This window comes from Castor canadensis, chromosome 1 (genome assembly GCF_047511655.1).
Source record: "Castor canadensis chromosome 1, mCasCan1.hap1v2, whole genome shotgun sequence".
NCBI lineage: Eukaryota > Metazoa > Chordata > Mammalia > Rodentia > Castoridae > Castor > Castor canadensis.
Window position 1 is genome coordinate 200,861,633 of NC_133386.1, and position 26,703 is coordinate 200,888,335.

The following is a 26,703-nucleotide window of genomic DNA, read 5'->3' on the forward strand; positions in this document are numbered from 1 at the left end:
GTCTTTTCTGGCCAATTTTTATTTTTATTTTAAGTAGAGCAGACTAAGCTGGTAACACAAAGAAGAGTGGCAGCAGCAGGAGCAGCAGCAGCAGCAGTAATGACAAGGAGCACAGGGGCCTGTGGAAGGCAGAAGGCAATGAGTGAGAGACTGTAAGCTCCAGTCACTGGAAGAGTTTCTGGAAGCTGCCAAGCCTTGAAGGCTGAGAATCTAACACCCAATGCGTGAGAATGACAACACTATCAACACTACCCACTAAAAGGCTCACTAAGATTTGAGAACTCTAACACTAGCTGTTACTGCCATTAGCTATCAATTAGAGAAGATGTCACTACCCACCAAGTGCCAGGACAATGGCAGTTAAAACCCAGAGCAGAAAGCCTCCAACATAAACACTTAGATCTATAGGTCCGGCTTCAAGGTCTGGTGTGGTAAATGTCTAGTTCTTGGGACTTGGAGCTACAAGCCTGGGTATCTATCAGCACAGCCCATAAATTTTTAGTACTCAAGGGCCAGGACTGCCAAAACTAGAAGAACTGATCCTCTCCTACTCATGATTTACAACTGAGGAGAGCAAAAGGACCACAGCTAGTTCCTGGGTAACACTGCTAATGGTCTTTGGTCTTGTTCTTGTTATCTATTTAACTAATATTTTGAAAATTGAATTTATAACAGTACTTACTTGAAGCAGTCAGTTGGATCATGTTATCTGTCCCATGTAGATGGCCCAATCCAGACAGCCAATGTGGACAGTCTCAATCAGGTCTCCACACTCCAGCACTCGTGATGACTGCAACAGAAAAAACAGACAGTTAAACAGCACTCTGGGAAACAACAGAGACCCTGGCAGGGGAAGCAGAGGTTCAGCCTGGGGGTCCCTTGCCCATGTTTGTCACCTGGTGAGAACCAGGGGAGGAAAGAGCTCCTGTTCCCCCAGGGGATTCCCCAGACCCATTGTCATCCTGTGATGCTCCACCTTGGGGACAGTGGGGTACTGAAGCATGGAAGCCTTAGAGAATGACCTTATGGAATGGGGAAGATGAGTGTGTGTGTGTGTATGCGTGTGTGTGTGTGTGTGTGTGTGTGCATGCATGCATAAGGAGGCAGATGTGCCTATAAGAGTGAATTGTACCCATGCTTCTGGGTGTGTTGACTTCAAGCTGCATGTAACAGAAACTGATGTGGAAGAAACATTGGAAAGATAAGTCTTGAACTTTTTGTCCTCAGATCTTCATCACTCCTCCTGCCCTGGGGTCCTCTGTGCACACACCAGGATCTTCTCTTCACACCCTGCCCCTATCTAGCCTGACACCCATCCCTTGGCGATGACCATCTGTAAGACAGGAACTGACAGTATGCTGATGGGATCTGAGCCTTAGAGTAGAATCCTATGGGGCTCTAGGGATCTCAGCCCTGAGGGGAGCTTCCCCTCTCAAGGAGCAGGTTTCTCTTAGGCATTTGCCCTATGATAACTGCAACCCTCACAACAGCCCTGGGGGAGCCAGAGCATCCAAACCACAGTTGAGGAAATGGAGGCTTGCTCAAGATCAAGTAGCTGGGAAGATTGTGCTGGGTTTTCTCTGCCTGTTTCTAGGTTCCCAACTCACCCTTGCCTCCCCTCCCTCTCCCACTCTTCATCCTGCACCCCACTCCTAGTCACCACAGCTTTAACGTTTGTGGATTTTTCTGCTTTTTCCCTCTTGTGCCTGTGCTCAGTGGATAGTATTGAACCCAGGCTGTCTACTTGGCAAACCCTTTTTCTCACATCAATGTAGGATCACAGAGTCTAGTCAAACAAGGAATTTCTCCTGATCCACTTACTCATCCATCTTCCATCCATTGAGTGTCAGGGCAGCCCTAGCCTTGCCTCCATGACTCCCTATTTCCTGTCCCTATTACACCATTTCCTTTTGCCAAGAACTTCCTCTGATCTAAAAGCACAGAACATGCACTTCTGGCAGGCTCTTCCTGACCAGGTCTTACCCACTCCTCACCTTTCCTGCATTTTTTTTCTCCCAGGTCCATTCAGAGGCTTGCACTCCCCACATCAAAGTGCTCCCTCTGGCTTCTGCTGCTGTGAACACCCAGGTCTCTTTTTGCAGATCCTTTCCCCTCAGCCTCTCTCACACTTAGCCCCTCCCAGCCAGACAGGCTGTCCTGACTGCACAGCCTGGACCAACTGGCCTGCTCTGGGCCCCAGACCCCTGGACTTTCACCTCTCCTGAGGGGGACTTGGGGAGCCACAATTCCCTGTGCTTATCTGAGTCCTCTCTGGCTGTGAGCGCCAGAAAGCAGGATCCTGTATCCTCAACCCTCCCTCCCACCCTGTCCCTCCAGAATCCAGCCAAGGACCAGGCCTAGAACAGAACAAAAGAAGGACTGGTAGAGTGGCTCAAGTGGTAGAGAGCCTGCCTAGCAAGCATGGAGACCTGAGTTCAAGCCCCACAACTGCCAAAAAAAAAAAAGAAATAGACATAGAGGAGAGAAGATCAACAGAGCCAAGACTCCTGCCCAGCTACTCCAGCATCTCAGCTTGTGGCAGCCACATCAGCCACACCACAGTAACACCAGAGATAGTTGTCACTTGGGGAATTCCAAGGAAACTGTCCATGGTAGCTAGTTGTCTATACCCAGAGTATACAGCAGGAATATTTATTCTATCTTCAAATCTCTAAGACCACAGTCAAGATTCTGTCAACAATAAACAGTGGGAAACTGAAATTCCAGTTTGGTACCTACTTAGATAAAGAAATGGAACGGGATCTAGGCACTGGAGTGGGTAATACACAGAAGTCTTTGGCCAGTCTTCCCCCCTTCCATGGGACATTGTTCAATTTTCAACAATAGCAATGGTCCGGATGTTTTTCTCAAACTGGGCAAGGCTAAGCTCAGCTTCCTGGAACTTCTGTAAATCTGAACCTCTGGGCTGATGGGAGAGAATATTTAAGAACTTAAAATACTAAAATTCAACTGTATTTTGCAAGGCAGAATGAATGCCATGGAAGAAAGAGGAGAGAGAAAGGACTGTTTGAGACTGAGCAGATCTGAGACCCCAATCAACAGCAGAAGCAAGCAACATGGAGAATGACATCAGATATCCCCGTGCAGATCCCAATCCTGAACACATCCCAGCTGCCTCTGAATACCTGGTCCCGGCTCCTGCAACCCCATAGCTGTCTCCCACAGAGAGGCCCATGACTGCCCCAGGGTAGAGAGGAGCCAACTCTGCACTGAGACCTCAGAGACTGGTAGGGAAAAAAATGGACATTCTGAATAATCAATACAGTTTTCCAGGAACGCCTTCTAAAGACAAGTTCTGCAATTAAGTGTGCCCAAGTCCTTTACTATGGGACTGCCCACCCATCGTAGAATTCATAACGAAATGTAGAGGACTTACCGAGGATGCCATCTAGAAGGTAAGGCGGAGTCTGGGGCGCCAGTGCTTTTATATCACCTTCCGTTTCCTCTGACATTGCTCATAAACACCACTATTAAAATAAGCCTCAAAAAAAAAAAAAAAAAAGCCTTAACCGGGAGTAGTGGCTCACGCCTATAACCCCAGTTACTCAGGAGGCAGAGATCAGGAGGACTGGGGTTTGAAGTCAACCTGGGCAAATAGTTTAAGACCCTATCTCAAAAAAAACCATCACAAAAAAAGGGCTGGTGGAGTGATTCAAGGTGTAGGCCCTGAGTTCAAGCCCCATTACTGAAAAAAAAAAAAAAAAAGCCTCAGACTGAGAATGCATCATTGGTCCCTAGTTCTGAGGCTTCCAGCTCTGTGGACTGAGCAGTGACTGATTTCCCTGACTTTCCAGCCTGTAGATCACCATTGTGGGACTTCTGAGACTCTGGCTGTGAAAATGAAATGAGTCTGGGTAAGGATCCTGAAAAATCTAGAAGGTAGTCTATTGGGTGTATCGCCTGCTTTTGGAAATAAACTTTATTGCTTCTGAAACAAATTAGGACTCTAGTGTCTGGAGAGTAATTTCCTTATCCAGGCAGGGGCTCAAGGTCACATTTCATCTGTCACCAACTGCAGTTGACAGGGCCTTGACCTGGTTTAATATGATTCTCAAATAACAACTGTCACTAGCACTGCTGTGAATACACCGATTGAGGGATGGAGGAGGGCTTGACATCCACTGAGGAAAAGCACAAAACTTAACCAACACTGAAAGCTCACAAATCCCAAAGCAGTGCTGAAGAGGAAGGGGATAGAGATGGGGAGGAAGTCAGGGAGATAGAAGCAAGTCGGGACCTGCAGAAGAATCAGAAAGAGAAGGCCCAGCATGGTCTTCCCAGCTGAGTAATCTTGGGCAAGCTCTCTACTTCTCTGATCCTCAGCTCCCTGAGCTGTACAATGGGTGCTGTACTATTGTGAGGGTTGCAGTCATCATAGGACAAGTGTCTGTGAGAAGTCTGCTCCGTTTTTTCCCATTTTTATTTGTATATATTATTTACAGAAAGGACTTTCCATATATGTATCTCAATCAAATTCACCTCTTCTCACTCACCATCAGCTCTTCTCCCCCCACCCCACTTAAAACAATTTCAACAGATTTCATTTTTCTATTTTCATAAAAGTGTATAAAGTACTTCAACCATGTTCACACCACACACACCCTCTCCCTTTGCCCTCTGGCTGCTACCCACCCTCAAACAGAACCTGTTTTACACTTGTGTCATTCATTGACTGGATTTTGCATATATGATACTTGTTTTTCTTAATCTAAACCTGCTCCTTGAGTAGGACAGCCCCTCAGTGTTGAGAGACCAATAACCCAATGTGACCCCCCCCACTAAGGCTCAGGTCCCATCAGCATGCTGTCAGCTCTTGTCTCACAGGTTGTCATCCTGTAGCAGGAAGGAGGACCAAAAAAGAAACAATAAGTTTGTGTTCTGATAATGTAGCAGGGGGAAAGGGATGGAATAACAGATAGATAAAACTTAAAGAATTCAAACATGAAGAAGATCACATAGCACTTGGGGAATGAAATAGCCAATAAAGTCACATGCAGCCATATATAGGTTGAGCTTTGCTCTTTACTTCTGTAACCTGTTTCTAAGGGTATACAGGGTGAGACCCTTTTGTTCTCAGGGCTCAGCCTTTGAACAGGAGTCCACTGAGTCTATGCCTGCACAATAAAATGTTGCTTCCTGCTAAACTGCCTCAGTGTCTCATATCTAAGCTTGAGATTCCTGCAACAATCTCATGGATAGATGTCACTTTAGATGCGAGCAAAATGCAAGGATAGAATCCAGGTTCCATGGAGGAACCTAGGGCAGGAGGAGAGACTGAGGATCAGTCTGTAAGGGACTGAGAACTCAAGACTCAGCTTTCCAATCTTGTTAACCATCTCATCAAAGTCACTGGTACATACAGCCTTATGTCAACACACTCAGAAACACAAGTATAGCTGTGCACACACAGCTACCTCCTCAGCATACACACACACACACTACAGGAAATGCACACACACCCAAACAATCCTCTCTCCCATTCCACAAGGTCATTTTCCAGACTTCCATGCTCCAGTACCACAATGGAAGTATTGGAATTAAAGACCCTGTGGTGCCAAAAACAGACACACAAGAGACAGAAAATATTGACAAGGCAATTTCTCTTGACCAAAAGGGTGCAAGCACATGCTCACTCCAGCTAAGCAAACACGCAAGCACAAAATGGCTGACCATGGCTCCTCCTTATATCCCTGATGCAGTCGTACCTGCCCCTCACCTGGGATTTGTCCAGGTCAAAGGTTCACAGTCTTTCCCGATGGGCTAAAAGGCTTGGGGGATGAGTAAGGGCAAACAGTTTGATGAAAATGGGACCACCTGAGACTCTGGTCTCCCAGTAGTACAAACACAGCAATCGCTCTTATTTAATGTGTGAACAGAATATTTTATCCATCCCATCCAAGCATTTGCATCCCTGTACCCAATTTCAATAGCCATAGTTTGTCTTAGGTCCTTGATTTCTACTAGGGTTACCTGAGTTCAACTCTTGTATAAACTTGGAGGTAACATTGGAGCAGAGGTAGAACTGGGTGTCCCCTGAGAGCATGTGGGAGCTAGATGGAGCTCAAGGCACCTTAAAGGGTCTGTTCCTGAGATATCCATCCACAACCCATATTTACGAAATATGGATGGTTCTTTTGTCATACTCCAAGAGCTTTCTATGACCAATCTAGGTGGGTCACACTGTTTATCTTTGCAAAAAGAAGAGGGGTGTGTCCAAAACAGCTGTAATTTTGACTGTAGTCTGTTAAAAGACTGTCAATCATTTTGTATGATGGAAATCAGAGTCTTTCCAGTGCCCTGGGGTCTAGTCCAGCCCTTAGGATTTTCATAAAAGGGGGAAGTGTATCCTTTATATCCAGTGTTCCACCCCACATCCATCCACTCTGGACACATACCAGGCTTCCCTGTGGGTCCTGGGATAGGACACATATAAAGGGAGTATCCTTGGAGTTGAAGTTGGGACATAAGGTCTCTGCAAGGAAGGACCTGACATGCATTGAATTCAACAATTAAGGAAAAACTACTTTGAGTTACATTAATAATAAGCATACCATTTCCCACATGAAAGAGAAAAAATATTTTCACTATAGTCTTTTTAAAGTCACTTTGGTGTTGTCTGGATGTGAGAGCACAGCCCATTGTTCCTTCTGGTCAGGAGGGGGCACCTTCTTTACCCATGTGTGATAAGTCCATCCCCACTCCATGGTCCTGACAGCTGTCTCCATGGTCAGCAGGACCAGGAAGGGTCCTTCCCAAGCTGGCTTAAGTTTATTTTCTTTCCAGGTCTTGATCAGCACATAATCACCAGGCTGGTGTAGGTGAACGGGAAAGTCAAGTGGAGGAGACTGTGCTAACGCCTTTTTCCTAAGAGAAAGTAAGGTAGAAGACAATCCAAGTATATAATTTTTGAGGAAATAGTCTTTGGTTTCAAAGGTTAGGCACATCAGCAACAGAGCTAAGGTAAGAAAGACCATAAAGCACTTCATAAGGGGAGAGGCCAGTGTCCTTCTGAGGGGCCGTCCCTATCCTGAGTAGTGCTATGGGAAGGAATTTAATCTAAGATCTAATTTAGTGGGTTGATTTTTAAGAGTCTGATTTAGAGCAAACAATTTGCAAGTCTATGCTGACCAATTGTTAGGGAGTCAGGCTGACTCTATTATAGTCAAGGCCTACCCATTATGTCTTTTTCCTTCAATTACCCAAGAGATCTACCCACAAAGAAATGGAACCCAGTCTGGAAAGGAGTTTCCCTGAAGTCTGGCCTTACTTTTGTTTGGTATTCAATAATATCTAAACATTTATGTGCCGGACTCCTTCCTGTTTCCTCCTCCAAGAAAGTGGCTGGATTTAAGGCCTCATCAATAGTTAGAATCAGGTCATCCTGACTCAGAGGGAAGGCTGACAAATTGATAGGGGAGTTGGGGACTCTTTGTGGCATAGGACCTCTCCTCTCAACAAGTGATGAACATGAGTAAGGGGCCCCTAGGCTGAGGCCTTGCCAGGGTCTCTGCTGTTTCCCAGAGGGTTGGCTACACTGCCTGGTTTTCCTGTTGTAGTCATACTAAGAACCCAAGCCTGGAGACATGGTTGACATTGTCCATATTGGATTATCAGCTCTGGGCCATCCGTGGGGGACAGTTATGTGGTCCATCCAGCCGCTCTAACTAAGAGTTACTGGGTGTCAATGGAGTCTGTCTGAGGAAGTCATCAAAAAGGGACCTTGACTCGAGTCCTGCATATTTTTGTCTCGGATTGCAGAAAAGGATTTTAGGGTGAGATAAAAGACCAGGTAAGGAACAGGCAAAGGTTTATTTAGCAAGCAAAGACACACTATGTAAGCAAAGTGCAGGTGAAGAGATGTGGTGAGCTGCTTTGACACAGGGCATATTTACAGTGAAAAGGTATGGCAGGGAATATGTTAGACATTCCTTGAAATAAGTATTTTTGTTTGTTAAGAACACCTGGTATTTTTTAATTATTATACTGTTTTGACGGTATGCATGGGGCCCAGAGATACTATGCCCTGGTCAGCTTTGCTGTATCAAGATCCTTGCACCATACATGCCTGGGATTTTGTTGTTGTTGTTGTTGTTTTTAGTGAGAAGTACCTAGACCAAGAAGGGCACTGTCTCAGGCAGATTTTGCAACATGTACATTCTTCTTGGGGATAAAGTTGCTCTGTTCAAGGGGCCCTTATCCTCAGGGCAAGAATATGTTTTATGTTGCAGCTCAGTGAGGGAGTGCAAAGCTAAAACAAAGAAAATAGTGCCTATGTGCTTTTAATCAAGCTATTAATCAACACAATGTTTATTTATAAATTCCTGACTCCAGTTTCCCATTCCACACCTTAATGCAATGGAAGGAACTTGCATCTTGGAGCTCTCATTTCAGATCCTAAAAACTGTTCCAAATAAAGCTCTATGTCACCAGGTGATTCAGGGAGACCCAGAACAATTCTCTTAAACCCCCAAAGAACATTCGGTCAAGGTATTCTCAGACCCCACGGACCTACATTAAGAGCTCAGAAGCCAAGCATGATGGCTGCTACCTGCAATCAGGAAGCAGAGATTGGGAGGCTCACAGCTTGAGTCCATCCTGGGCAAAAAGTAACTAAGACCATATTTCAACAAATAATCTGGGCATAGTGGCATGCACCTGTAATCCTAGTTATGTTGGAGGCTGTAGATAGGCGAATCATTGTCCCAGGCAGGGTCCAAGCAAAAAAATTAAAAAATAACAACCTCTCAGAAAAATAAAGCAAAAAGAGCAAAAGAGCTGGGGCATGGCTCAAGTAGTGGAGCACCTGCCTTGCAATCTGGGTTCAAACCCCATTACCACCAAAAAAAAAAAATCCTGAGAAAATTTACATGTAAGACCTGTGCCAAGCTTCCAGCCACCTTCTGAGTTTGTTACCCCAAAACACATAGCTGATAAGTGGCAGATAGGGATTCACACCCTGGCTATTTCTTCAGGAGTCTCTGCCATATTTCTACACCACAGCACCTCTAAGGCTCCTGGAGGCGTAGGTCACCCTGACTAATGGGGTAAGTGGGGCCCTTTATGAGATGAAGAGGAAGGCAGAAGAAGTAGTGTGTGAAGGGAAATCAAAAGTTTGGCATGGCAGTGCAATGTTGAGGTGCCCTATAAAATATCCAGGTGGGACTATGGAGCAGAATTGGAGTTCAGGGCTGAGGTGGGGCTGGAGGGTAACATTTCCAGAATGACTTGTGAACAACAAACAGTAAAACCAACGTGTACACTGCATGTGGCTGTGGTCCCCTAAGTCTCCCCTCTGAGTCAGCCTCTGCCTCAGTCCTTCTGCTGTAGGAATACAGCTCTACCTAGACCAGAAAACTGTTTGCAGTCTGACCCATGGAGCTTGACCACAGGAAACCAGGCACAAAAACAATTTGTACCCACCCTAAAGTCTGTCATCATCCAGGAAGCTCACTCAAAAACATTCCATCCGCCCATTGTTAGGCTGATAAATTCCAGATAACCCCAACACTTAGAAGTGGTCAGGACCCAAGGAATATTGACCACTGAAGAGAGAACCCTGGGTGAACAGCCAAGACAGGAAAACGGAAGGAGAGGCCAGGCCACCGTGGAGGGTAGGAGAATGAGTGGGGCCTCTAGGCCCTTGGGGGTTGGGTACCAGGGCCTACTATGGACTCTCAACAAGAGCTGCTTGCTTCACATTTGGAAAGGCTCATGGCTACAGGTGTGACCATGTTATTTGGGGTTCTGGGTGCCACTAGACACTTTGCATGGAGGAGGAGCCAAAAAGCAGTGACAGCCTGAAGCAGCCACAAAATCCCTTGTTAACAGCAGCTGTGGAGGCCCCAGTGGGGGTGGACTTCATTACCCCCAGCTCCTCTGTCTGCCTGACCCTCTCCCTGTGTCCTTACAAGCAGAACTAATTCCTTCCCACTCTTGCATCCCCTTTCTCATGGCTAAATGGCAAACTGACAACTTTCTGTAATCAATAAATATAGCTATCTATCCCTCTGAGGCAGATAGGGACCTTCATGGAAACAAAAGACAGGTACAAACCCAAAGTCTTAACTCAGAAGCTGTTATCCATTAAAATGTGATATATGCCTTTTCCCCTCATGCTCCAAGTAATCTCAGCTCCTTCAATATCTTTAAAGAACTAACAGCAATGCTCCTCAAACTATTACAAAAAATGTAAATAGAAAGATACCACAAAACTCATTCTATGAATAAGCTGTCTGACTAATAACAAAACGAAGTAAAAACACATAGAAAAAAAGAAAGTTATAAACCAATTTCCCTGATGAAATAGACCCAAAAATTCTCAATAAAATACTTGCAAGCCAAATTTCATAACACATTAGAAAGGTAATACACTATGATCAAGTAGGTTTCATCTAAGGAATGCAAAGGTAGTTTGACAAATGCAAATCAATAAATTTAATACAACACAAAAACAGAATCAAGAACAAAAACCACACTGGCCTCTCAATAAATGCAGAAAAATGTTTCAACACAATTCAACATCCTGGAATCTTCACTCCCATTTCCTTTGTAGGGAGCAAGAACTGTTTCTCCCTTTTGTCCTCATTTCTCCCTACTTCTATCCTGTTACACTAAATTTTTTTTCTAATAAACTCTGCTACCTTTGTACTACATTTTCACATCATGCCTAAATTCTTCTCTCACTTAGACTCAAGGACCAAGATATATTCCAGCACTAACTTTCTGGTAACATATTTGGTGCTATGATACATCTTTATTCAGATACATCTGTTTCTGCAAAAGGTAAGAATGGTTCTCCCCAGGTTGGGGATATGCCTGTTTGCTCTGCTTTGCAAGAACTTTTCTACTATTTGGATTTTGACTGAGAATTCAATGTTATCTTCAGGAGGCTTAGAGCTTTTTTCCAAGTGCTGCCTTTGCATTCCTACCGAGTTACTTGGTGCCTGCTGCTTCCTTTTCCCACCAGACCCTCACTCAGATCTCCACTCTGCCTTTTCCAACCTTCAGGTTTTATCCTCCCTTTATGGACTCCTTCTGCTCTCTGCCCCTATTGCTCCAATCTTTTGGATGTGACTGGGCTTCTTCCTTTTACGCCACTGCCTCAGAGAAAAACTTATTTCAAGTATGATCTCCCATTATTAAGGCATTTCCTTTGTTGTTAGGTTACTACTCAGTCTTGTGTCCCTTTGTGGAAATGCCAATGCCATATAAGGGATGCTTATAGATAAAGCAGGACCATTCCTTGTGATGGATTAAAGAGAAACCCAAGCACTGGAAGAAAAGAGGCACTGGAGGGAAGAAATTAGAAAGAGTGCACTATGCTAATTTCTCAGTCACTAGAAAGATGCTTTAAAAGTGATCCCAGTTGGGTGCTAGTGGCTCATTCCTGTAATCCTAGCTACTTGGGAGGCTGAAATTGGGGGATCAGAGTTCAAGGCCAGCCAAACAAATAGTTCACAAGACCCCATCTCCAAAATAACCAGAGCGAAATGGACTAGACATGGTGTGGTTCTAGTGGTAGAGATCCAGCTTTGTGAGTGCAAAGCCCTGAATTAAAACCCCAGTCCCACGAAAAATAAAAGATAAATTGAATAAAAAGAGGCAGAGAGAGATCCCAAAGGTTTACCTAGCTCAAGGCAGAGGGGAATTCCCCTCCCACCATTTAGACTACTGAGCCATGGTGGAGTTTCTTATCTCTCCCACTCCAATGCTGCCCATGTCTTCTCTCCTGGACAGACCATCTGAGTATGGACAACAGAAGCAAAGATGATTGAGGAGAAGGGAGAGAAGTCCGGTTTAGGTTATTTTGTAGCACCAACCAGTTTCTCTGCCTCCCAAGTGGCCCACACAGTCCCAGGACAGAAAATTCTAAATGGAATGTGACTGCAGATTGGAGTTGCTTCTCTCTCCTGACCTTTGGGTTTTTTCTATCTAATGCTAACAAGCTTCTGGGAGTGGTCGCCCTGCCTGAAGAATGACAACTGGCTCTCTTCCTTTCTTCCAGATGGGAGAACAAGTCATCTATTCCTGCATACTCACCCCAGGGTTGCATTCTTTGTAATGTGACATGATCAATTTACAGACTGCCAGACCAAGAAGTATGGCCCCAAGAGGCCCTCTTACTTGATCTTTTCTGCTGTAGTACCTCTGTATAGTCTGAGGTTCCCTATGTCCAGGCTTGCAGGTTCCTCATGCAGGATTCAGACTTGCAGGAAGGACGCAGGATGTCTGGCTTCAACAGGACATTCTAGATGATCCCTAGCTCTCTTCTGCAGCACTCTGATGCTCTGTGGTCTTTTTTGCCTCCTTCTAGCATTGGCCATATCGTTTGGTTTCTTCTGTCCACCTTACAAGACTAGTTGTCTATCACTGGTCAGAAAGTGGCTGATGGTCTGTTTCTATGGAAACGTACCCCATGTTCAAATATCCAGGGCTAATGGATCCTCTCTTGATTTTCCAGTGTTTCCTGTGGAATTAAACTCCTTTCTTTGTCTTCCTGACTTTTCTTCCCACCCTCTGCCCTGGAGGTAATCCTTTTGCTCTCCTCGGACATTTTTTTTTTTTTTTTTTTTTTTGTGATGCTGGTTAAAGTCCAGGCCAATTCACAAGTTTTCCATTTGTCTTATTTCACTCTCCAGGCTGTCCTCTAGTTTGGGAGTACCCCTTAAATTGGCTCCAATCCCTGTGGCCTCTGGGGGCCCAAGAAAATAAAAGGGAGATTTTCCATTTATTTGTTCTGTGTTTGATGTTTATTTTGTGCTTGTATGTTGTCTGTTGACATTCTACAGAAGTACAACTTCTATCTAACAAAATAAGGAGCACTTGTTAGGATGCCAAGACATACTACAAAGACACAAATTAAATTTAAAGGACTCCAGGTAAGTCCAGCCTAGGAATCAGTCCTTCTAAACCTCTTTGTTGCTTAAATTTGACCAAAAAGCTTTTATTGGCACTGACTCCCACCTAACCTGCCTGTCACTCACCTCCAACATGGGACCAAGTCAGACCAACAAAGCTATCTTATTCTAATGTTGTGGCAATATAGTCAAACGAGAAACCAAGCAACACTCAGAGGAGTGGAGAACTCAGATTTTATTTTTACGCCAGAGGGTTCAGACATGTACCTGTGTCTGTGCACTGAACAAAGTATTTACAGGATATTTAAAAGGCAGTGCAGGGTATAAGGTTACAAAAATGTGCTCAGGTTATGGTGTCTTAACCAGTGAGTTAGAGACCTAAGATTGCTTAGGCTAATTGGGCTGGTAGTGAGCTAGGGACCTAATGTTGTTTAGATAAGGTCAGCAGGGGAGTCCTGCTTTGGAAAGTTTATTTACAAGTAGAGACAAAGAAGGGCAGGAATAGGTGCTTATCTCTGCATGGTGCCTTTCATCTCAGTCCTGAACTTTTGCATGGCTCTAATGGGCAATTCCTCATGCTTTACAGCTCTGTTCGAGGTTACAGCTTTTAATTGACAGTTTACCATGTTTTATGACCCTGTTTCAAGGCTATCTTCCTAGTAACAAGGACCATTAAAAAAAAAACAGTTTAAAAAAAAGCTGCTCAGACAAGAGGGAAAATTGTCATATTCCAAATGGAGTTACTTGTATGTACCCTGATCATCCAAAGCAATAAAAGCCAAGAGGTTAAAAAGAAATGGTTCATAATCATGGTTATCTGATGCCATGCATATCTACTTTCCAACTGAACAAAAACTTATCCCCTTGCCTTTCTATCACTCACTATTTATATAGTTCCAGAAGAAGTGTAGCTGTTCCTCATTAAACCTTATAAACCTCATGTTCTATCTTTGTTGACTGTTTGGCTGGTTGGTTGGCTGGTTGGTTGGTTGGTTGGTTTTTAGACCTAGATTTTGAATAAGAGAAAACATACGATATTTCTCTTTTCTGCGTCTAACTTCACTTAACATGATAATCTCTACTTCCATTCATTTTTCTACAAATGACATAATTCCTTCTTTATGGCTGAATAATAGTGCATATATACCATAATCTTTTTATCCATTCATCCTTGATGGGCACCTAGACTGACTCCATAACTTGGCTTTGTGAATAGTGATGCAATGAACATGGCTGTGCAGACATCTCTACTGTATGCTTGCATTCCTTTGGATGTATGCCCAGAAGTGGTATACCAGAACCATATGGTAGTTCTTATTTTAGTTTTCTGAAGAAACTCCAAACTGATTTCCATAATGGCTGCACTAATTTACATTCATATCAACAGCATGTAAAGATTTCTTCCCCCATCCTCATCAGCATTTGTTGTTTGTTTTCTTTATGATTGCCATTCTGACTAAAGTGAGATGGATTCTCAAGGTAATTTCGATTAGCATTTGCCTCATGGCTAAAGAGATTAAATGTATTTTATGTATTTATTTGCTATTTGTGCTTCTTCTTTTAAGAACAATCTGTTCAATTCATCTGTCCACATATTAATTGGATATTTGTTAATTTGTTGAAGTTTTTTAATTCTTTATATAATATGGGTATTAACTCTTTGTTAATGAACAGCTGGCAAAGAATTTATCACATTTTGCAAGCTGTAGCTTCACTCTGGTAATTTTTTGCTTTGCTGTGCAGAAGCTTTTTAGTTTTTTATTTATTCTTTTTTTGTGGTACTGGGGATCCAGTGGCATGAACCTAGGACTTATGCATGCTAGGCAAACCTTCAAGCACTGAGCTACATCCCCAGCCCAGAAGCTTTTTAATTTGTCAATTCTTGCTCTTATCTCCAGAGCTATGGAGTCCTATTCAGAAAGTCATTGCCTAGGCCTGTATCTTCAAATGTTTTCCCTATATTTCCCTCCAGTAGTTTCAAATTTTCAGATCTTATGTTAATGTTATTAACCCATTTTGAATTTATTTTTATACAAGATAAGATACAGGGATCTAGTTTCAGTCTTTTCATATGGATACCCAGTTTTCCCAATACCATTTGCTAAAGATGCTAAAGTGCCAATATATATTTTTGGCACTTTTGTTGAGAATCAAATGGCTGTAGCTACTTCGGTTTATTTGGGGGTCCTCTGTCTTCTCCACTGGTCTATGTATCTGTTTTGTGCCGGTTCCATGCTGTTTTCATTGCTACCATCTCGTGCATTTTTTTGGTAGTACTGGTATTTGAACTCAGGGCTTCAGGCTTGCTAGGCAAGTACTCTACCACTTGAGCCACAAATACAGTGGAAGGAATGCAGAAACTCCTGAGATAAACCAATTGCCCATCCTAAAACCGTGATTTGTATGCAAGTAAAAAAAATATTTTAAAGCCATGCCCAAAACCAACAGACCACCACCACCCCTGGGCGTTGACCCCCTCCTACATGCTCTGGGGTTGCACAGGAAATAAAAACTATTCTATCCTTTGTCTATAGGTCCACCCTGATGTCCCTCAATCAATAAATGGTACTCCCCACTTGCCATCCCCCCTACTCTAATTAAACTTTGCTGGAAATGTTCATTCTTTCTCTGGATGGGTTTCATTTCCACTGTCATTGTCAGAAAGATCCCTTGTGCCCAGTAACACCTTCAGAAAGACTCCCACTCTGTAGACATCTGAACCAGAGGGGAAGAAAGGGTCATGGATTAAGCACCTGTTGGATGATTCCCCACCTTGGGGAAAGCCCTTGATTCTCAGAGCCTCGCTTCCTTCAGATGTAATATGGGGTACTGAGCCACTTCAGGTGATGCATTCTACCCAGAAGCAAGGACAGTCCAGATTGGGGAGAAGGAGAGAAGTCAAGGGAGGCAGAGCAGCTTGTGCCCACCTTCAGTGAAGGACTGGTCAGAGTGGAAGCAGCAGGACCAGAGTTTTGGGAGTAGCCTCAGCATTTCCTCTCACCGCTACCCCTCAGAGCAGATATTGGCACAAACAGACTGCTCCATTCCTGTTTACTTTGCTCTCTAGCTAGCAATAGCTGGCCTCTGTTCTTAAGATTACCAGAAGAAAACATGTTCAGTCCCTCAGCACATTTTCCTGCTGGCTGAAAAACAAAAGGGATAGAGGTTAAGTTCCCCTGAGAACTGCCCCACTGAGGGCAATTTTCCAATCAGGGAAAGAAACCCCTGAGGCAGTTAACTGGCATTGTATAGAAAATGTAGCTATTGTCAACTCTTTATCTAAGATCGCCAAATGGTTTTTTAATTGCCTTCTGAATGTTTGATATGGGTTTTCCTTGGGAAAATTAAGCACATGCAAATCAACATAATTGGAAATGAATGCCAGTCATGAGAGGTAGATTATCTAAAATATTTCAAAGATGGTTGCTGGAAGCCCAAGGATTACAACAGCTGCACACAAGCTAACCACAAGTGCTGGGCTGCTTGTGGTTAAAGTCCAGAGCAATAAGCCTCCAATTTGAGTGCCTAAAAATGTAAGTTTCTAGCTTCTCAATTCTGGAGCAACAGGCCCCTAGCTCTCAGGATTTGGAGCTGAGAACCTCAAGGTCTGCTAGTGCACCCTTAGGACCTGGACACTGAAGGGCCAGGACTGGAAAAATAGAAGAGCTTCTCACCTATTCATGATTTAGCAAAAGGACCCCAGCTAGATGGTTTGTAACAGGAATGTGGGATCAGAGACTTGGTGATCATAGCCTGTAGGAGTGATGGGGAAGCATGAACACTGAGGAGGTGGAAGACACAAAGCAGAGGAAAGATGTGGACGGCAGAGGGAAAGAATAATACTGATCATTGTTGGAGTGACAAGAGAGAGGATCCTGATGACAGAGTCACATTCATGACTAAGAATCTTCTACGCAGTTTCAGCTGCTGAGATCCCAGCATTTGCACACCCAATGGTCAGGTCTGTCTTCCCTGTCTCTCATATATCCTCACACCATAAAAAGATCACAGCCTCCAAGAGAAAACAGAAAAGGGGTGAAGGTCCCTAAGCTTGGGTTAGTTAACTCAGGCTGCAACAATGACCTGCCACAGCCCATGTGACTTAAACAACAGACTTTTATTTCTCACTGCTCTGGAGGCTGGTGTCATCCATTTGCATCATTTTCTGCTGCAAATTATAGCTATACATAGACTAGATAAGTTATAAATAAAAGAAGTGTGTTTGTGCTCATGGCTGTGATCCCAGGAAAACAGGCTGCATCTGCTGATGGCTTTCTTGCTGGCAAAGTCCTGAGGTAACGCAGGACATCACATGACCATAGACATGGAGTGTGCAAGAGACCTAGCCAAAATGGATTTTATAGGAGACTATTCTCAAGATGACCCATTAGCCCATAAATTCATTAATCTATTAATTAATCTATTATTAATTAATTAATCTATTAATTAATACAATGGTTTGATCCTGGTCCCACCTCCTAATATGAATTTTGGAAGGAACAAACTATATTCAAACCATAGAAGCTAGGAGGACCAAGATCAAGGTGCCAGCATATTTGGTGTTCTTCAAGATAGATGCCCTTCCTTGCAGTCAGATGACTACTTTCTCACTAGGTCTTTACATGGCAGAGGGTAATACAGACAGAGCTCTTGTCACTCCTTCTTTTTTTTCTTATAAGGACAAAAGCAAATCCCGAATTTGAGGTGAGAGGACACAAACATTGAGTACTTTACATTGGGCAAACTATGTCTTTAATCGAATTCTCACTGCTACTACTACTACGCTGTATTTTCCCAAAATAAATCATCCTGTGCTTATATTTAGATCATTTAAAATTAGCATTCATGACCACAAAAGAGAGTGAAATCAATAAACCAACCTTACTCCCACTAAGTAAGCAAAATTCCCCCATACTAACTGGTGCCACAAAGACAACGCCACGGATTTATTGCTTTTCACGCCTGCTTCTGAACAGCAGGAGACCGAAGAGTCCTGCAGCAGCCAGGACACCTGCTGCCACTCCTGCTTTCGTGGCGACATCAGTGACCTGGAGCAGAAAAGAAGGAAACAAGTGTCATCAGAAATCTGACCAAGGACACAAGGAACATGCAAACCAGGGGAAACCTATCTGGTTCTGTCCTCTTCATCTGCATCACAGATGGAACAAATACTGGCAGGGAAGCAGGAATACCAAAAAGTCAGGCCATTCAATATAAAGAAAAGGAGGTACCTTGTGGGAAAAGAATGAATGGAAGAATGAGCCATGGGTATGAAATAAAGAGACATGAGGGAAACTAGATATACTCTGTAAGTATTTAAAGCATAATAAATCTGGCTTTGGAGTCCAGATATCATAGGTCATGCTGTGGAGTAGAAGAAATCATCCCTCTGAGAGCTCACGACCTAAGGTTTGAGGACAGGGACCTCACCTGAACTGTTCTTGGGGTCCCTGGTGCTCAGCCCTCTGCCAGGCACAGAGGAGGCACTAGGGATTTATCTCCTGAACAAATGCTGGATGAGAGTGGGATGGAAGATATGCTTTTATGAAATAATATGACCTCGCTTGGGTGCTGATAGGAAAGGGGTTCCACCAGCTGATTTGGAGGCTCTGAGAAAATGGCAGAGATGTGAGTGTGACACCTGAAGGTTGGTGTACTCAGCACAGGCAATGTGAGCCCACTGAGATGGCCAACTGTGACCTGTGGGCTCAGCCCTGACTATGTTACTGTGTCTGAGACCAGTGGAAGAGGAACTGGAGGCAGAAGGAGCCACAAAAACTTCAAGAAAGGCTGCTTTCTACGTGTCAGCATGACATTGGGCACTTTATAGGCCATGTTTTTTTTTTTTTCTTAATGCAATGACAGCCCTATGAGGTTGGCATTCTTATCCCCACTTCCTAGAGGTAAAGGCTGAAGGTGGACAGTGCAAAGACTTCATAGCTGACAAGTCACAAGGCTCAAATCTGCGTAACTTCCCAACAGGTATGCTTAAGCACTTCCTAGCCAGGGAAGCAAATATTCAAAACATTCAAAGATCAAATGTCTGTGGAGTATCATTGGCTTTGAACCATGTGAATAGCAAGAAAAAGAAGGAAAAAATGGACTATTTTAATCAAGAGCAATCAGAAACACTTCCAGTCGTCAAAGGTGAATGAAGCTGTACATGGAAACAGTTGTACTGATTTTATTCAGTCACTACTGACATTGAGCAGAGCTCCATTTCATTTGTGCAGAGGTCACTGGGTGTCTAAAGGAAGACAAAGGAGTAGGAAGAGGGGAAAGTAGGGTTCTTGGACTCAGAGAGGTGAAAAATTATGAAAAGTTGGCCCCTGAGTCTGTTAGCTGGCAATTATGGAAGCTAGGATTTTACCTTCTCTCAGAAACTAGGAGACAGATGCCTTGTTCTTCCTGATGCTTGCATTTCAAAGAATTGACTTTCTGGGACTTTATATTTACATCTCAAAGTCTTTTTTTAGTAAATACTCTAAGAAAGGGAGGATGTTGATGAGAACAAAAGGGAAATTCTCCTGGAAGGCAGTGCTTTCTTAGGCAGGCATTGTAGTGGGGTGTGAGATCATCTTTGGAACCCCCTTACATGTTGTCAGAAGGCATACTAGGGTTTGGACATCTATTAGTGTGAGAGTTTGAACAGAGTCATGATGAGCTAAGGTCCTAGAGTTCTCATAAGACAACTTTCTTCCAGGGAGAGAATACCCAGCATGCCACACCTTAGTCCAGAAACAAGTCTACCCTCCCAGCTCAAAGGATGGGAGAATCCAACAGCAGATCACTTTTGGCACCATGTTCTCACTGAGCCCCAATGCCCAGAAAAACCTGGAAGGCTCTCAGTTAATAGTCTGAGCTCCCAAAAATGGAGCCTTCATTTCTAGAAGATATTTCATTTCATCTCCCCTTATAAAAGAAGAGTCAAATCTTCCTCTATCTTAATCTTTGGTTCATAGGCCAAGATAATAAACATCCCTGGACAAGAAAGCAGGGGCGGGGGGGGGGGGGGATTCTGAATGTATTACATCTAAACAGAGAGGACTTCCAAAACAAATACACACCCATATGGAGGGAAGCTGTTGACTTGATCTATCCACTACTTGAGAATTCTAAAGTGAGATGGTTGTCATGTAAACAGAAATTAATACCTGTGAAGTGGTAATAGTAAATCCTGCCTCTAGGACTGTAGAGGGTCGTCTCAGGACCAGGCAGCCAGGGAGGGCTAGATAACAGATCTGATTGTCATGTCTGTGACTCACTTACCTGGGTGTCACCCTCCAATGCACTGATATGCATGCATTGTCAACTTGCCTATCTGTCTCCCCTCCCTTGTCTCCACCCCAAACATGACATCCTCAAGGGCAGGGACTCCATCTGTGCTATTTTGTCTTGCTCATGTCTCTATCACCATCCTGGTCCAGCCACAGCAGGTACCCCACCAGGGATGATCTTGTTCCTGGGAAAGGGAACACAGGCTGAGGACTCACCTGGTCACTGATGGGAATGCCGTACCGCATCTCATTCACAAAGTGCTCACAGTTCTTGCTGGTCAGTGAATAGTGTACCACCTGCCCCACCTTCTCCTTTGCCCGCTGGACAATTTTGGTGGCAGGAAGTGGTAGATACTTATCATCATGTTTGTTATTGACCCGGTACTGGTCTCTTCCAGCCACCACAGACAGCAGTTCCTTCTTCACTATGGCTGTGTCAGTCAGGGCAGACATGATGCTGTCTGTACCAATCCCTGCAATTTCGCCTGTGGAAACAGTGAGTTCAGTGAGTTCAGTCCTAGGCAGGGCCAAAGGGAACTGGTCCCAAGCCAGAGAGCCTTGATACTCTCAGCACCACCCTGTGGAAGGACCTGCCAAACTGACTGGCGTCAAACTCAAGAAATAATCATATCCAGCTTTGGAGGGGGTATAAGAGGTCCTTGGTCTCTGGTTTATGCTTGTCTAAAATGAAGGATGTGATTTCTAAAGAATCACATGGGTTCAGAGGTCCTCAACGCAGTCAGCAGTTGAGACAGAAGGGTGCAGGGCAAAGAAAAGGAAGAAGACAGTTGAGTCCTAGTCCTGGCTTCTTCTCTCTAACTTGTGGCCATAAAAAAAGTCACTTGACCTCCTCCTGGCCAGTGACATAGGAGTTCCCTGAAAGGGACCAGCTGAGTAAGAAGAGACTCAGACACCACCCAACCCCGCTCCAGTTTCCAGTCCTGGCTCACTCACTGAAAAAAAAATATTTCCGGGCAAGTCCCTTCTCTTATTAGGGCCTCATTCTTATTATTTACAAATTAGAGAAATTGGACCAGGTGATGTCCACACTCTCCATAAGGAACCTTACCTTTTTTCATTCCTAGGAGACTAGAATTAGACAGTGCCAAAATGATGTTGACTGTGATGGACCCAACTCACAGAGAAATTAACCCTCATCCTATAACAGCTGGGGTAGTCTGCTTCCTGGAGAAACAGCACATGCTGAGGACACACCTGGACTGTGGATGACTCCATAGCACAGCTCATTCACAAAGTGCTCACTCCTTAAGCCCTTCCATAAACTCCACAACCCAACCCCTCTAGTGAGCTGCATATTGGAGAAAGTATCTTCTGCCTTGTTGTCCATAACAGAAACAGACCTCTGTATGTAAGTTCTCCTCATAAATATTCTGTACTAATTAGTCTTGTATTTAGTACTTTTGTTCTTTGGGATCCCACCATGTCCATTTGGAGAAGCCCTTTGAAAAAACTCCCCTGCCACCACTTTTGAGGCAACTCTAGCCTCAAAAGTTCTCCTCGACAGAATATAAGGGAAATCTATTTCTGTGTTACGTTATGGTTATACAATTATAAGCATTTGTCAAAAACTTACAGAATTGTGTACTAGGAGGCTAAATTTTATTATTTGTAAATTAATTATATATATATATAATATATATATATATATATTATATATATACACAGAGAGAGAGAGAGAGGGAGAGAGAAACCAAAATGGAAACCACAAATATACCTCTAGATCAAACACCCACAACCATAAAATCAAAACTTAAAATTATCACAATTTCTCAAAAGGTTAGCTCTACCTGTAAACAAAATTTAAAACTATTTTCACTTCAACATGCCTTACAGCTAGCTACGAACAAATAAGTTAAGGCAGCACTACTGCCTTCGGGGATTTTAAGTCTCCAATGGCCAATCTCAATAGGGAGCAATGGGATTCCTCCTCCATGTTTTGTAAACTGACCTATAACTGTGGTGAGCCCAGCTTCTTGCCATTTCCAGTTTGAAGTCCCCAGTTTGTGAACTGTTCTTTTGTCTGTGCAACAGACTTTTAAATGTTTCTAACTTAACACGATTTCGTTTCTTTGACAGTTTCTGGTGTCAGAAGTGGGATCCAAAGATTAACATCATCACCTTCGCTGATCCCAGAGGACAATGAGTAACCAGACACCATAATCCACAAGTTCATTGTGATCATTAATTTCTTGCTGACCGCAGAGTTCTAGGGTAAGTCTCCCTCAGATCCACTCTTTTTGCATTTTGAGCTCTCTGGGTTCATTGTGCATACACGTATTTTGTTGATGCTTCTTGATAAGTCACACTTTTAGCAGTGTGGTGACAAAACCCATCATTCTAGACATTGGTAGAATTACTGAGCAATGTATATAATAGTCATTTTAGGAAATGTAAAGGCTTGGAGGGGTAGCTTAAGTGGTAGAATGTCTGTAGCCTAGCAAGTACAAGGCCCCAAGTTCAAAACTCAGTATCATCAAAAAAATTAAACAAAGGCAAATATGGATTCTATCTGATCAAAAAACCTTTCCTTATCACCCTCAAATTAAAAATTCCTCTTGGAACCTATGACCAGGGCTCAGTGATTTACATTAATTTGTTCATACGATAGTGGGCAGAAGTGTTGCTAGAAAAGAATAATTTTGAAAATCCAGCTAGAAATTTTGAAAATCTTACCACTATAAGGAATAAAAGGGGGCAGAAAAATGGGACAATTGTTACTAGAAGCTATTCCTGAAGTATCTCTCACGACACTAAATTAAACCATCATCCAGTCTTATATGCAGGAAAAAAGATGGATCAACTTCAGATTTCTGAATCTGCCTAAAAGAAATTTTCACAAAACACTCTGGCCTTGGGGACTAAGATGATGAAGTGGCTCTGTTAACCTGTTCTGGACTGACCACAAAAATAACCACTTTACTAAAGAAATATAAATTAGAATTAGAGGTAATTCCCTAAAAGAACTACAATACCTGATGGAATATTTTGAAAGAATGTAAGAACAAAACAGGACCTGCCAGACCCTTGAACATGTGTTTTCGCCTAAGTCTAGCTCCATCTTCTGATAAGCATTCCTGTCCTCTAGGTTGAGAGAGAATGAAATGAAGGAGTACAAGGGAAAGCAGTGGTGTAGGGCTTGGCCAGGTGCTGAAGCAACCTCGCTTTCCATCTGATACATCACAGAATTAAGGAAAAAGATGAAACACCGGAAACTACTCATGTACAACTGCAGGAGCAACAATAGAGAAAAGAAGAGAGACAACCCACCCTTACTTAGGGAAGTCAGGTGGACCACATAGCCGTTTCCCACATAGATGGCCCAGTGTGCATAGCCAATGCGAGAAATCTCAATCAGGTCTCCTGGTTTTGGTCTCGACTGGGTCTGCAACAGAAAAGTCAAAAAGAAGTGGACATGATCCTTTGCAGGAACAGTCTAGAGCCTACAGATACCCTCTGTTTATCTACAGGAAACAGGGAGGGGAGGGGCAACTGCTCACACAAATGGGAAGCTTCTCCATTTACTACTACTGGACTGAAAACCAGCTCAGGGGACAAGGAAGAAATGGGAATGGTGTGTTTGAGGGACCATGGCAGTCGGTGTACAGCACAAGACTGCAGTGGAGTGGTTTGCCCAAGATGAGAAAGAGCACATTTTATGCAAGGAGTATATTTGTATCAGTCAGCAAGTGACTGTGTGATTCCCAAGAAGGTCTAAAATGCCTCATGAGGGGCCAGAGGCCATGTACCCAGGCCTGAGTGATTCTTGTGATTTACAGAGCTCCATCTTGCAAAGCCCAATGCACCAAACCCTGCTGAACACTTGACCCACATTGTCCATCACTCCTTAAGTAAGAACTATTTTCCCCCTGTGCAGATGATAAGACTGAGTCTGTGGGAGACAGACAACTTTCCAAGACAGTAGAAGTGCAGGGTGGACCCTACGACTGAGAGTTTCCAATGTTTATGCCCTTAACAATCCCCGAAGGTCCTGGACAAGCCTGAGGCAGCTGAAGGCTGAACTCTAAGCCAAAAGCATTAAGAAGGATGAAGAATAATTTTAGGTGGTGGTAGGGCAGTCCCCTTCTAGACCATGCACCAGCAGGACCATGTTGCCTTCACCTCAGGAGTTTTATTTCTGGAAAACTCTGAGGCCAGTCAGCACCTCTCCTTCCACAACTCAGCTGAGCTGGACAACATGCAGCCGTTGTGCCCTGATCAGGGAGCTGAGTGAATCAAGGACCCAGCCAACTGCAAGTCTGGAGGGGAGACACAGTGTTCAGCAGGGTTGGTATAATGGGACTCGTGAGTTGAGCTTTGTAGCTCACAAGAATCACTCAGAGCCAGGTAAGGGCAGCATGCCATTAATAAGGCATTTAGGCCTCCGTGGGGATCATATAGTCACTTTATAATACAAATGTGCTCTGTACATAAAATGCACTCTCAATATTGTTGAAGTCCTTTGATCAGGAGTCAACTTGAGCAAAGATGAGTAATTTGAGTTCCAAAAAGAATAACAAGTCTGGCATGGTGGTACATGACTGTAATCCTAGCACTCAGAAGGTTGAGACAGTAGGATTAAGAGTTCAAGGTCAGCCTTCTCTACATAAGGAGACCCTGCCTCAAAAACAAATAAATGAAAAATTTAAAGTAAACAATTACATATAGAATGAAACACCTCACATTGATCATCTCAAACCATAAACAAGGATGGAGTGTAAGCAGGGAACCCAATTAAAAACTACAACAAAACCTAAAGCCACAAAACAACACTTATATATCTAGGTAGATAGCTGATAAATAGATAGATAGATAGATAGATAGATAGATAGATAGATAGATAGATATAGACACAAAGAGAGAAAGAGAGATGTCTGCCTTTAGCCTCCATGCTAATGGTTTAAATCTTTATTTTAGTTTTGGTTTTGGCTTCTTAAACGAGGTTAATGTATTGGCATAGCCCTTATGGACCTAAAGGAATCTTTAAAAAAATAAATAAGTAAAAGTTTTGGAATCAAAATCCCCCTTTGCCTCTTGGGCAAATACCATCTCTGGTATTAACCAGAAAACCATTCCTTGCAACTCTAATGTGCAGAGTAATTATTCCTACTTCATTGGGTTGTTTGGTAACTGCCTGGTTACTGCCTGGTTTGATTAACTAATATCCTTTACTGTGACTTCAGGACCCAGCTCTCAGGAAATATGTCTGTTATTGAGCTTAAGGAGAAAGGATCATATGGAAAGCAAACAGAAGGGAGAAGGGAAAATTAGAGGGGCTGGTGCTGTTTAGAGGAGAGAGGAGACAAGACCGTTCCTGACAGCCCACCACTGCCCACACAGCTGTGAACCATTTTTCTGCACCCTCCATCTCCATCCCACACTCCAAGCAAAAACAGTGTGATCCAGAAAGTGAGCCTGGGTAGGGCCGGGCAAGGGCTGCCCTGGCAGAGCCAGCCATTCCTACCCCTCAGGAAGCCTAGAGAGTAACTGGAAGTGTGGCTCAAGGAGGGCTTGGGAAAGCACAAACCCTCTCCCAGAACTGCTGCTCACCCACCTCAGTAGGAGGCAGGGAAGCTTCCAGGCTCTTGACCCAGCACCATGGTTCCTTTCCTGGGGTATCTGAGAGAGCTGGGCCCACAGGACTCAATGTGTCCCTGTGTCCCCATGTGCCCTCTCTGCCAAAGCTACAGACCTACAAGTAAACCATACATAATCCCTAGAAACAAGAGTTGTTGCTGCTGCTTTTAAAATAAAAGCTTTAAAACCTTTTCTGAGGACTTACCGAAGTCATTCCCCTGTCCAGATGGGTTGATTGTGTGTTGCTTCCTGAACGCCAAACCTGTATTAGCCTTGGAGTTTCGTTTTCCCTGTAACCCTGCCCTAGCAGTCAAATATGTTACAACCTAGATAAAGTTTCATGTAATAATTGTTTCCTCTTCAAGCAAGGGCAGGGCACATGTCCAAGAGCTAAGCAGGCATGAGGATCAGTTGCAAGGGAGAGAAATCTGAGCACAAGATATGGATTCAGGAGAATTTGATAGCAGGTATGCTGGGGCACAGCCAAAAGCCTCCAAAATCCTTCTCCTTCAGGCAGACAGAAGAGAAACAAGCAAGATCAGGCTGTGCGGGGAGGGAGAATGGAGGTACAGGAACAAATGGAAGATTTTCAAGAGGTTAGGAGGAGCTCCAAGGAAACTGAGACCACACACCAAAATGCAGACTGACCATTGGCAGACCAGGCAGACATCCCCACTGTAAGAAAAACGATCTTTTCTATCAAAGTATATGTCACCCTCTTAGATTACTTAAAATTCCTCAGGTTGCCATTTTAGGTGACTTGAATGTTTAAAGGGTCCTTGCTTTTTCTTTCGGATTCCTGTACAACTCCATTGCCCGCCAAACTGCATGCCCTAACCCATCCCCCAAGCCTTTTAGCCAACTGAGAAAGACTGTGAACCTTTGACCTGGACAAATCCCAGGTGAGGGGCAGGTACGACTGCATCAGGGACATAAGGAGGAGCCACCGTGGA

The 26,703-nt window shown here is 43.7% G+C and overlaps 2 protein-coding genes across 9 annotated transcripts in view; both read right to left on the minus strand.

Annotated features, from left to right (window-relative positions):
- LOC109683265 (phospholipase A and acyltransferase 2-like) overlaps positions 1-792 on the minus strand; it is a 113,484-nt gene extending 112,692 nt beyond the window's left edge. For all 7 annotated transcript variants that reach the window (XM_074048005.1, XM_074048001.1, XM_074047956.1 and 4 more), the window contains exon 1: positions 683-792. The gene's annotated coding sequence lies outside the window, so the exon portion shown is untranslated. The remainder of the gene's footprint in view (positions 1-682) is intronic.
- Positions 1-26,214, minus strand: LOC109683274 (phospholipase A and acyltransferase 2). 2 transcript variants are annotated; one of them, XM_074048047.1, is made up of 7 exons: positions 25,956-26,214; positions 23,450-23,558; positions 20,372-20,640; positions 17,798-17,926; positions 3,398-3,502; positions 683-790; positions 1-119 (listed from the first exon to the last, which is right to left on the minus strand). In XM_074048047.1, the coding sequence occupies exons 1-4, from the start codon at positions 25,962-25,964 to the stop codon at positions 17,825-17,827; spliced, it is 489 nt and encodes a 162-aa protein (XP_073904148.1). In that variant the 5' UTR covers positions 25,965-26,214; the 3' UTR covers positions 1-119; positions 683-790; positions 3,398-3,502; positions 17,798-17,824. The 2 variants fall into 2 exon arrangements, with proteins under 2 accessions (XP_073904148.1, XP_020014629.2); XM_020159040.2 differs by lacking the exons at positions 1-119; positions 683-790; positions 3,398-3,502 and having other exon boundaries at positions 16,977-17,926; positions 23,444-23,558; positions 25,956-26,149.
- Positions 26,215-26,703: the final 489 nt, after the last annotated feature.